Source organism: Miscanthus floridulus, chromosome 6 (assembly GCF_019320115.1).
Source record: "Miscanthus floridulus cultivar M001 chromosome 6, ASM1932011v1, whole genome shotgun sequence".
NCBI classification, from domain to species: Eukaryota; Viridiplantae; Streptophyta; class Magnoliopsida; order Poales; family Poaceae; genus Miscanthus; species Miscanthus floridulus.
The window spans coordinates 134,849,589-134,861,665 of NC_089585.1; the positions used below are offsets into that span (position 1 = coordinate 134,849,589).

At 42.4% G+C, this 12,077-nt stretch overlaps 1 protein-coding gene across 3 annotated transcripts; it reads left to right on the forward strand.

The window, feature by feature from the left end:
* Positions 1-2,188: 2,188 nt before the first annotated feature.
* LOC136457037 (dynamin-related protein 3A-like) lies at positions 2,189-10,098 on the forward strand. 3 transcript variants are annotated; one of them, XM_066457077.1, is made up of 20 exons: positions 2,560-3,427; positions 4,194-4,476; positions 4,568-4,596; positions 4,695-4,796; positions 5,161-5,229; positions 5,310-5,369; positions 5,451-5,564; positions 5,715-5,763; positions 5,893-6,002; positions 6,079-6,171; positions 6,271-6,363; positions 6,616-6,753; positions 7,104-7,205; positions 7,761-7,856; positions 7,968-8,010; positions 8,377-8,525; positions 8,602-8,748; positions 9,010-9,062; positions 9,182-9,281; positions 9,384-10,098. In XM_066457077.1, the coding sequence occupies exons 1-20, from the start codon at positions 3,032-3,034 to the stop codon at positions 9,612-9,614; spliced, it is 2,457 nt and encodes an 818-aa protein (XP_066313174.1). In that variant the 5' UTR covers positions 2,560-3,031; the 3' UTR covers positions 9,615-10,098. The 3 variants fall into 3 exon arrangements, with proteins under 3 accessions (XP_066313175.1, XP_066313174.1, XP_066313173.1); XM_066457076.1 differs by having other exon boundaries at positions 2,564-3,427; positions 7,104-7,214; XM_066457078.1 differs by lacking the exons at positions 8,602-8,748; positions 9,010-9,062; positions 9,182-9,281; positions 9,384-10,098 and having other exon boundaries at positions 2,189-3,427; positions 7,104-7,214; positions 8,355-8,492.
* Positions 10,099-12,077: the final 1,979 nt, after the last annotated feature.

Sequence of the window (12,077 nt, forward strand, 5' to 3'; positions counted from 1 at the left end):
CCTTGTTTTCTCGGCATCGCTTGCAATTGGAACCGCCTGCTGCAGTGGGGAGGAGCGGTGCTAAAATCATCTCTCTCTTCTTTTGGGCATCACTTAGGCATACATTGTGGAGGGCCTAAGCCAAATGTTTTTCCTTCACCACCAAAGAATTTGCTCCACAACAAAAGTCATAGCTGAAGCTGTTTTTTCCTCCGGAGCTCTACCAAATGGCCCATCAATAAGGATTTCAGCATCTTGTGCAGAGGGACTCGCGTACAAGTTGATGACTAAAGTAAGAAACATTTGATTTAATAATTGAAGTCAAAAAACGTAAAAATATTTGAAAATAGTTTAGGTTCCCAAAACAAAATCACTTAATAGTTTTTATTATTTTATGCAAATCCAACGCGTTCGTGCGTTGCACGGGTTTACGAATTTTTGTCCATGTCTACGACGATAGATTTGCAGAAAATAATAAAAACTATTAAGTGATTTTGTTTTGGGAACCTAAACTATTTTCAAATCTTTTTAAGTTTGTTGACTTCAATTATTAAATCAGATGTTTCTTACTTTAGTCATCAACTTGGGTACGCGAGTCCCTCTGCACGAGATGCTGAAATCCTTATTGAGGGGCCGTTTGGTAGAGCTCGAGAGGGAAAAACAGCTTCGGCTATGATTTCTGTTATGGAGCAGATTCTCTACGTTCGTATTTAAAAAATAACTATATATTTATAGAAAACAAAAAAAAATCTTACTTAACCCTCGTTTTATTGGTACTTGTTTTACCCACCTCCTCAACTATAAAACCATGTATTATACATTCAAAGTATTGAAAACTGTCTAAATAACACTTTAAGACGGTTTTGAAAGCAATTTTCCTGATATGACATATTAAAAAGTCTATATAATCGCATCTATATCTCTATCAAAAAATCATGGTCAGCTCGACAACACGAAGGGATCCCGATCGCGCGCTCCCTCGATGCTGGACCTTATCAACTGTAACAAGGATATCGTCTCTTAGGTACTTCATATCACAATCATGGTGGTGCTGATCAATTATGTAAAGTCGCCACTTCACGCATTTATTGAAAGTAATAAGTGGGAGACCTCCTTCTTCCCCACTTGGATCTGCAGCCGATATGCTTGAATCGATGGGCATGATCGATGGACTAGACCCATGGTCCAGCGCAGCCACGCATCTGTCTTCTCCACCACGAGCTCATGCGTCACCGTCGATCCTCGAAGAACGTCCGTCGCCGCCTCATTCCTCCGCTCACCTCTTTCTTGCACAAACGATGGCTCAAGGGATTGGTGGAGGGGAATGAGAGGGAGAGAGTGACAGGGGGATTTGCGAAATTTACATCCACCTCGGCGTGCACATGACAAACACGTGATGTTGGTTGCCACCATGGACATACCACGGCGGATCTAACCTGATGTTGGCTGCCACCGTGGACATGCCACGTCATCTAACCGTCTCCTGAACAGATATGGACCTACGCTGCACTACATAAAAAGATTAAGGAACCAAAACTGCACTTTGAAAGGTAGTAGACCTAGATGATATAGAGACAAAAGTTAAGGAACCTATGGTGCATTTTGCTCAATTTTTTTTTTGGAAAAATCGGAACATGCAGAAGAAAGACTAAGGGTCTGTTTGGAAGGTTAGTTTTAGACTAAATACCATTGTAAAATACAGATCTGTATAATTATACAAATCAAATTGAAAAATGCGGTTTGGATGGATGGTCAACCTATTAAAATTGCAGGTGTATTAGGTTGTTATACAACCAGAAAAAATACACCGACCCCATCAAGAGCGAATTTTAATCAGAGGAATGTCGGGGTCAACCCTCCAACTCTGCACAGCCCAGGTCTCATGGTTTTGGAACCGCACCTGTGCCGCCCCAGATGCCCTCCGCCCACTGGCCGGCCCGGTCGTCTCCCTCCGTGGCTGGGCTGCCCCCTCTAGTTTGTGTCTGCCACGAGGAGCAGAAGAGGAGCAACGAGCTGCGGCTGTCCCTGTCTGTCGCATCATGTGGGAGCGCTCGCCGGCTCGGGCTCCACCGAAGGGAAGCAATGCCGCCGCCATCTCCGTCCGCCCAACTGCCGCAAGCCTGACCGCCACTCTATAAGTCAAAGCTGGCTTCTAGCTTGCCTCGTCCACCGACGCTGGATCCGTCTCAAGGCTCGGTCCCCTGAATCCTTGCCGCGGATCTATGGCCTCAAGCTCGATTTAGGCGGTGTGGATTTGACAAATTTGCGGCTGGCTTGTTTTCACTCAGCAACCACTGCTTGGCATCATCCCAGGTGCCATCTTGTAGATCTCTGATGGCACAAATAAGATATTGCTGGTGCGCCGGTGGTTTAGCGTGCGTGCGCGAGAGGACTCAATGGCCATAGCTGTTCTTGCAACACGAGATGCGTGAGAGGACTCAATGGCCACAGTTGTTCTTGCAACACGAGATGCAGACGACGATCGAGCGTCTACAATATAATGCAACACGAGATGCAGATGACGATCGAGCGTCTACAATATAGAATTATTTTGGACCTGTTTGATCCATAGAACTAATAATTAGTTGACTAATTTTTAGTCACTAAGTATTCAAATAGACGGATTAATTATTAGTCCAGCCGTCATGAATTGGTTATTAGTTCACTTGTCTACTTGCTAACAGAACTAGTTGTTAGTTCTAGTCTACCAGCTCAAGTTAAACAGTACTCCTAGACAGGGCGTCTTTGTACCGGAATCCACTCTCCATGCCTACAAAGCGGAGCTCGTTCTTCTTGTTCCCTAAGCCAAGAAGCTGGGGGCTCTAAAGGTAACTTGCCCGCGCATCTCCTTCCCGGGCGTTCGGAAACCCCCCTCGAGGCCTCTTGATTTGAAATCCCCACCTCAAAATCGGGGAAAAAAATTAGAGGAAAAAAAAGAGGAAGAGCTCTCGATCTAGGGATCCCCTTCCCGCTTCTCGTTCCCCTCCTCCTCCTCGTCCAAAACCCTAGGCCAGCCTAGCGGCGGAGCCCGCGCGCCCCCGCCCCCCGGACCATGGCCGAAGACCACTTCTCCTCCGCGCCGTCCGCCCCGTCGGCGGCGGCGACCGCGGCGGCAGCGGCCGCGGCGGCGGTCGGGTCCTCGGTGATCCCGATCGTCAACAAGCTGCAGGACATCTTCGCGCAGCTGGGGAGCAGCTCCACGATCGACCTGCCGCAGGTGGCCGTGGTCGGGAGCCAGAGCAGCGGCAAGTCCAGCGTCCTCGAGGCGCTCGTTGGCCGCGACTTCCTCCCGCGGGGCTCCGACATCTGCACGCGCCGCCCCCTCGTGCTCCAGCTCGTGCACCAGCCACGCCGGCCCGCCGACGCCGAGGCCGATGAGTGGGGCGAGTTCCTCCACCTCTCGGGGCGTCGCTTCTACGACTTCCGCGAAATTCGACGCGAGATCCAGGTCCCCATCCCTTTGCCTCATTCCCTCGTGCGATGATTGGGCCGGAATAACAGTTGGTTTGGCTGTTCAAATACATTCAATGGATAGTTATTATTGGCTAGGACTTTAGTGTTGGTAGTAATATGGTGCTGTGGCTGCTCGCTAGTGTTAGAGATGACTGTTTAGGAATACTCCTGTTGGTTTTGAGGAGCCATTCTTCGTGGTGGTTAACACTCAACACAGTTTGTAACTATCTCAGTTCATGATATGCTTTTGGATTGTGAGGTTGGGCTCTGAGATTGCAACGATGGTGAATGCTGGGTCAGGTGGTGTCGTTTCTGGTGTTCAGTGCTAGTGTTGACGTTATTTTGTTGCTGCTTGGCTACTACTTGGTTGTCTTCAGGTTCGCTCTTGCAGGTTTATTGTTGGCTAGATGAGTTAACAGGTTGCTTGGATGTTGAAATTCTATATGGGCTATCACGAAGTTTCCTGTGAATACAGTGGTTTCGATGCTATCCCAATACATTAAAAAAAACAATTTGGTTGCTATTAGTGGTTGTCAGGACGATTTGTTAAGATGATATTTATGAACCGGAATTTTGAAGTGGAAAAGTTAGGTGTACATAAGTTACCCAGTGTCCCAGTATTTGATAGAACAACAATATTATGTGTCAGTGTTTGGTATTTTGTTTCACTTCAATTATGATGTTTTGTTTAGTTAGTGTGGGCTTGAGTTGCGATTAGTGCTCCACAGACCATTGTTAAACGATTCTCTGCATCTATGCAGGCAGAAACAGACCGAGAGGCAGGTGGTAACAAAGGTGTATCGGATAGGCAGATACGATTGAAGATTTTTTCTCCAAATGTTCTTAACATTACTTTGGTCGATTTGCCTGGAATCACTAAGGTGCCAGTTGGTGACCAGCCAACTGATATTGAAGCCAGAATAAGGACTATGATAATGTCATACATCAGGCACAAGACATGTATCATCTTAGCTGTTTCGCCAGCAAATGCAGATTTAGCAAACTCTGATGCTCTTCAGGTGGCTCGGGTTGCTGATCCTGATGGTATGTGTGCCCTGCATAATCTACGTCCTGTCCACAAGAACATTTCAGTTCAGAATTGTTATCTTATCACGATGATTTATTATTCTTGTAGGTTCTCGAACGATTGGTGTTATCACAAAGGTTTTTTTCCTATGCCTTAATTTCAAAGCTACATTCTGGCCATCCTATCTCTCCTGTGCCACTCATTGCAGTCTTGTCTGATGTTCTGTTTCTTCCAGTTGGACATAATGGACAGGGGCACTGATGCCCGGAACTTTCTGCTGGGAAATGTGATCCCCTTAAAACTTGGCTATGTTGGTGTCGTTAACCGCAGCCAGCAGGTACTTTTTTCTCTACATCTTGGTTAAGGTTATTGGTTCGCACAAGTTTGTCATTAACAATTATAGTGTTTCCATCTTGTTGAGATAATTCATTTGTGGTATAAACATAAATTTATTGTTCAAGTGGTTCATAACTTGTATAGTTGTAACATTCAGGTGACAGTTTGTAGCATTGCTGCCTCTTGTCTGCTGATGTAGAGCAAACTAGTGATAGCTTTATTAAACTATCAGAGAACTCCGTATATTTGGTGAAATCAGATGAACAATCATTATCCAAATCCTGCTTTAATAATAAAATACGTGCATTTCTTTGGTTTGCAGAAGGTTTTTATTTAACCTAATCTATACCTTTTTAATAATGCAGGATATCAACTCCGACCTCAGTATCAAGGATGCTCTGGCTCGTGAAGAAAAATTCTTCCGTACTCAGCCGGTATGTAGATCTAAACTTTTGTTTCTTTTTTTTTTCCGTATTCCTTTTCCACAATAATGGAATTTCTTTTCTCCGCTTAGGCATATCATGGTCTTGCTCAGTACTGTGGGATACCACAGTTAGCAAAGAAGCTAAACCAGGTATGGTTGTGACTGAGATGTCCATTGTAATTCAGGTTATAGATGTTATAATTTGAAACTAATCCGTTTATATGGTTTCAGATTCTGGTCCAACATATTAAAACAGTTCTGCCAGGGCTTAAGTCACGCATAAGCAGTCAATTGACTGCTGTTGCTAAGGAGCTTGCTGTGTATGGTGATCCTGTTGATTCAAAGGTCTGTCTTGCATTAGTTTTCTTTTGGATAATAAAGCGATAAACTTTATAACCTGACTCTTTCTGTTTGATGCATGTTAAAGCCAGTCTGGTTCATCATTATTCTAATTCTTTTTGTTTCCTTCTGATGGTCTATGTTTCATGGTTGCAGGCTGGTCAAGGTGCTAAGCTTTTGAACATACTGGCTAAATACTGTGAAGGTAAATACTGAACCATGGCACTTTGGCTAAGGAAACTATATGTATGCCCCTATAATAGCTAGAATTGCCTATTACTTTCCTGTGTTGTGCCTTTGTATTTTTAAATTAAATAACCTATGTATACTGTAGCTTTCTCCTCAATGGTGGAAGGAAAAAATGAAGATATATCGACAATTGAACTTTCTGGTGGAGCGAGGATCCATTACATTTTCCAGTCTATCTTTGTCAAAAGTTTAGAGGTGTGTAACTGCACAGTGGTTTTCATTATATGTTGATAAGTGTTATCATGAGTCTATAAAATATATGTCTTTACAGGAGGTTGATCCTTGTGAGGATGTTACAGATGAAGATATCCGCATGGCTATTCAAAATGCAACTGGTCCTAGAAGTGCTCTGTTTGTACCAGAAGTAAGATGCGCCTGCCTCTTATTGCGTGCATTATTGAGGCACATAGCAATTATCGTTGGAACATTTAGCTGACAGTTCTTTGCTAACAATCGCTTAAAGGTTCCATTTGAAGTCCTTGTACGTAGGCAGATCAGCAGATTGCTTGATCCAAGTCTTCAGTGTGCACAGTTCATATATGATGAACTTGTAATGGTATATACTCTCTCCATTATTTTTTTGCCTTTCTCGAGCAGTCTGTCTTGGAGTACAGAACCTGCACACTATCATTTCTTAACTTAATGTATCTAGATGGTGTGAAAATTCCCAATAATGGGCCATGCCAGCTGTAAATTGTTGGGAACTGAAATCTGTGCTTGTTTGATCACTTTATCTACAACATTATCTAACTTATTGCCATACTATTTCTATTGCTATTTCTCATGACTTCACTCTTTTGCTGTGCAGATGAGCCATCGCTGCCTTGCAACGGAGTTGCAGCAGTTTCCTATACTCCGCAGAAGCATGGATGAAGTCATTGGGAAGTTTTTGCGGGATGGACTTAAGCCAGCAGAAAGTATGATAGCACACATTATTGAGATGGAGGTACACCCACTCTTTCTTTGTGGTTCTTAACTTATTATTTTCCTGGTAGCTGTTTGACATCTGAACTTGCTTACCGATCCCTGATCCGAAGTTCCATACCGAGCTAATCGTGAACACATCAAATTTTGTGACTAATTTAAGAATAGGGGCAAATCTGTGTGATTTCAACTATTCTAATGTCCTGTTTGAATGAGAGGGATGGGTGTGGGAACTTTTGGGATTTAGTTTAGTTTTGTAACCTCCTTTTCAAATCGACTATAAGTTTATTGAGTCATCTGTATGATTGTTTGCGTGCATTGACCTTTCTTGTTTTCCTTATTCATTCACTAGCAACAATGTTAATTGTGCAGGAAGATTACATAAATACATCACACCCAAATTTTGTTGGTGGCAGCAAGGCTGTTGAACAAGCACAGCAGCAAGTTAGGTCTGCCAAAATGTCGGCAGCAGTGGTAAGAAAGGTATGCATGGTTATGTCTACTGTTGTAACAAATATTTCTTATGGCAATGAATGTGACCTGATGGTAGAATGCGTCCTGGCTGGAATTTATTTACCTCACATTTTGGCGTCTATGACTTTTCTTTTAAACATTTTTGGAATGGTTCATGCAAATGAGGACAAGGATAGTCTCTTGTGCTTGAAATCATAATGGACATATATATATAATGATGTCTATGATTTTAACCTTTGGGATTTGTTTGGGCAATGGCTAAGCAAACTCTATTAGTAGGGCCATGCTAGAACTTGTGATGCTAGAACAGTAGGAGGAATTGGAACTATGACTACTTGCAGTTTCTTGTTTAATGGGTAGGCCTCTGTTTATCTTTGGAATGCTTCCAGCAAGTTGTATTACTTGTATGAACATTTTTATCCTCTTAGTCTGCTATTACTTATTTCACAAGTTTGGCATTTTATTTTGCGGGCAGAATAGTTCTTCTCACATAGTTTACAAGTTAATTCAGTCCACATCTTACACAAGTATGAAGTATATTATATTGAATCGCAGGATGGAGTGGATGCACAGGCTTCTGAGAAAACTCAAAAATCACGCGCGATATTGGGTAGAAGTGGTGTAAATGGAGTAGTTACTGACCACATCCAGGTTTTTCTCATCACCATCTTTTAGTGATTGGATGCCCATTTGGTGGAATTTTTGGGCACTCTATCATGACTTTACCCTTCCTCTGCTTTTTTGTCATACATTGTTTACCAGGGGGTACGGCCTGCTGCTGAGGCAGAGAGACCAGGATCTTCTGGTAAGGAATTTTACTGCAAATGCAAGTGCAACAGTATATACTTAAACATTAGAGAATTTCATTTATAAGATTTTTTCCATCGTTGAGTTTTTTTTTTATGATCCCTGTGCATTTTTACCCATCTGATGTTTTTGAAACCATGTGTAAGTCCAATTACCTGATACTACTGTTTTTAAATATACAACGTTGAGGACAAGGTAATAAGTTCAAAACTCATTAGCTTGCCCAAACTTAAAAATGGAGGGTGTGTCTTTTATCGGCTTAGTATTTATCAAACAATGTATCTCAGTCCAATTGTCCTGTGTCTTTTTTTGGCCTAGTGTTTCTGAAACCATGCATCTCAGTCCAATAAACTGATATTTTTAGGTAGTGGAAGCACATCTTTCTGGAATCAAATATTTACTTCCAATGAGGACAAAACACATGCTCCTGCAAGAGATAGCACAGCAAACAAATCTTATGCTGTGCCTGCACCAAATCTGGAACATTCACTCTCCACGATACAGTTAAGAGAGGTGAGGTATCTTATCGATTTTCTCATTAATGTGATTTAGATGCAGTGAGTGTTTGACGGAGACCCATGTTGAACAGCCACCAGTTGTCCTGAAGCCTTCAGAACACCAGTCTGAGCAGGAGGCACTTGAAATAGCGATCACAAAGTTACTATTGAAGTCATATTACAATATTGTCAGGAAAAATGTGGAGGACTTCATACCAAAAGCAATTATGCATTTCCTGGTATGTGATTCTTATCCAATTGTCCTTTCTGTGCGGGTTCGATTTCTGTATGCAATCGTTGTGCTATTTTTAATGGCATGGTAGGCTTAGATGTCAGTGCTAAACTACTAATGAACATTGGATTTAGCATTCTTTTGGCCTCAACCACTCGTCTCTTTTATTGACTCAGCTTTATATGTCTGCAGCGGGTTAGCTGAGCAGACTGTCTTGTAAATCTACGTTTTTTCATTCCACTTATCTGTGACATTGATTCTGTTGCAGGTTAATCACACAAAAAGGGCGCTGCATAATTACCTTATAACAAAACTTTATAGGTGAGAATACTTATTTACTCTTGTTTAGAACACATCCTATTCCATGTAAGCAAAAGATAATTTATGCACTATTGTTTTATAACTTTGCTCCAAACTCTTAAATATATTGCCCAATCCAGAGATGATCTTTTGGAAGACTTGCTCAAAGAACCTGATGAGATAACCATAAAGAGGAAGCAGATACGTGAAAATCTTAAAGTCCTTCAACAAGCTTATAAAGTATGTTTTCGCAGTACTTTAATTCCTCCATTCTTAAGTCTTGGCACCTCTTGATCTCACCAACATTAGCTTTTCACCTCACGTTTCTTCTGCACCATGCAGACTTTGGACGAGATACCACTTGACGCAGAAGCAGTAGAGAGGGGTGGATACTCCTCCCTCGATTCTGATGCGATTGGTCTACCAAGGGCCCATGGGCTTTCTTCATCCCTCCACGGATTCAATGACGGAAGCTCACCATATTCAACCCCGAAGCAGTCAAGGTCAAGGAGGTCAAACCATTCTGGCGAGCAGCCCCCTTTCAACCCCACTATGAGTGGCAATGGTTTTTGATGCCACCCTACACGACGGCCACCCAGATTGGTTATGGAACCAACCAAATGTGCAGCAAGCACACCTTATTCTGCTTCAAGTTTGTTGGCACCCATAGATATATGCTATTTCTAGTTAAATTCTTTGTAGCGCTGCGCCGATGAAGCCTGACATGGTGCGAGTTTTGTCATTTCGCCTTTTGTACAGTATATATCTTTGCCCAGTCATTCGTCTTGAAATGGTATCAAGTGATGGGTATAGTTTTGTTCGGACCCCGGGAAAGCAATGAAAAAAATCTGCTAGGTGTAATAGTGCCCAGCGTCCGAGTGACTTTGTTACCACGGATTTGCCATTCAAAATAGACATGGCTGGTATGGTGGTGGCAAAAATCTGTGGCATGAAATTGGTTTCGTTTTCTTGATTGTTATGATTTGATAGGCTTTTCTTAATAATTGTGCAATGTAAATCAGCATTAAGAACATGTGCTTATTTTGTTTTTCATTTTTCTCTCTGCATTTTTATTGCAGTACTGCAATAGCTATCCTGTTTTGACCGCATGACTAGTGCAAGAGCATCCTAGATGACAAAGTGGACCAATGAATATACTTCAATCTGAACCGAGGCTCTAGAGTCTAGTTTCTATCATATCAATGCAAAGATCTCTAAATGCTTGAAAATTTCAAATTAAACGCCTGAAAATTTAAATTAAACTAGTTATTGTATAACCGTTGCAGCGGCAAGTGATGGTGCGGACTTTAAATAAATGTACAACTAGAAAACGACATTTGTTTCCAGCATTTGTCTGAGAGGGAACTATGATTAAGCTGCTTGTAATTGTGTAGTGGTTTCAGAAAACAATGTACGCCAATTCTATGGTGTGATCTAGTAATTCAATAATACCAAGACATAATAATCACTAGCTTGTGCACATGAACACCCTAGGGAACAATAATACCAAGACATAATAATCACTAGCTTGTGCACATGAACACCCTAGGGAACAAAAATCAGGTTAGGGCTTTCCGTTACTGGGAGAACCATCCCGGTTTGTCTAATGCTCGATGTTGTGTTGTCATGTTTTTTTTTCCTCGGAAGAGGATCCGAGATATCCTCGTCAACACCGTCATTTTGATGGGTGCCTAGAATATTTTCGATGCGTATATTGTGTGCGTGATTGAAGAACAAACTCAAGCAATGGAGTGGATGACCTTGGTCATGTTCTTTGATGGATTTTGGCAACCAACATACCAATATCTCTAGGACAGTCCAAGCAAGTTCAGATAAACAATAGATCACTAAGAGCAACTCCATCAAATTGAGAAAAACGATCTCTTTTGTCTAAACACTGTCATATAGGGGGATGGTGTAAAAAAATGCTCTAGCAGATCTTTTTCAATTCTCTTTCTCTATATTCTTTTCTCAATTCTCTTTCTCTATATTCTTTTCTCAATCCAAGCTTTGCCCAATTATGTGATGAGTGTCTTCAAGTTGCATGTAATTCTTTGTGATAATTTGATGAAGCATATACGAGCATACTGGTGGGGCTCGGAAAATGCCTGCAGGAAAGTTTAGTTGGTACCCTGGGAAAGAATGATTATGCCAAAAGGTTTTGGGGGTATAGGCTTTATAGAGCTTCGGTTGGTGAACCAGGCTTTGTTAGCAAGATAGGCATGGCGGCTGATCTTCTAGCCTAAAGTCTTTGTGTGAGAGTGCTGAAAGCTAAGTACTTCCCACAAGGGAGTTTATTGGACACGGTCCTTGCAGGAGATGCCTCCCCTTCGTGGAGGGGAATAGAACATGGATTGGCCCTTCTAAAGCAAGGGGCAATATATAGAGTGGGTGATGGGAAGAGCATTCACATTTGGCGTGACAATTGGATCCCCAGAGATCACGGGTTGAAACCTGTTGGAAGTGTTCGGCACTGCAGGTTGAGATGGGTTTCTCATTTGATTGATGCTCAATCTGGATCATGGGATGAAACACTGGTGAGGAGATATTTCTATGCCTGCGATGTTGAGGAAATACTGAAGATTAAAATTTCCCGCAATGCTTGTCTGGATCAGGTGGCTTGGAATTTTGAAAAGACCAGTATCTTTTCTGTGAGAAGTGCATATAGACTAGCATAAGAAGGGAGCATGGTGAAGGGGAGATCGACAGCAGTTCTACCCCTGCTGATGGGAGAAAGGTGTGGAAGACCTTATGGTCTCTTAACGTCCATGAAAAAGTCAGAAGTCTTTGCGTGGAAAATTGCCAACAATGGGATTCCTACTCAAGCTAATAAGTGTTATCGATATATTGCTCCTCAAGCTACCTGTGAGATGTGCGGTCACTGGAGTGAAGACTGTTTCCATGCTTGTGTGCAATGCCCTCACGCCGTTGCCCTGCGTCATGCTATGAGAGAGCATTGGGCGCTACCGGCTGAGGAGGACCTAGTGTTTACTGGACCCGATTGGTTGTTAGTCCTTATGAGCAGATTTACGGCGG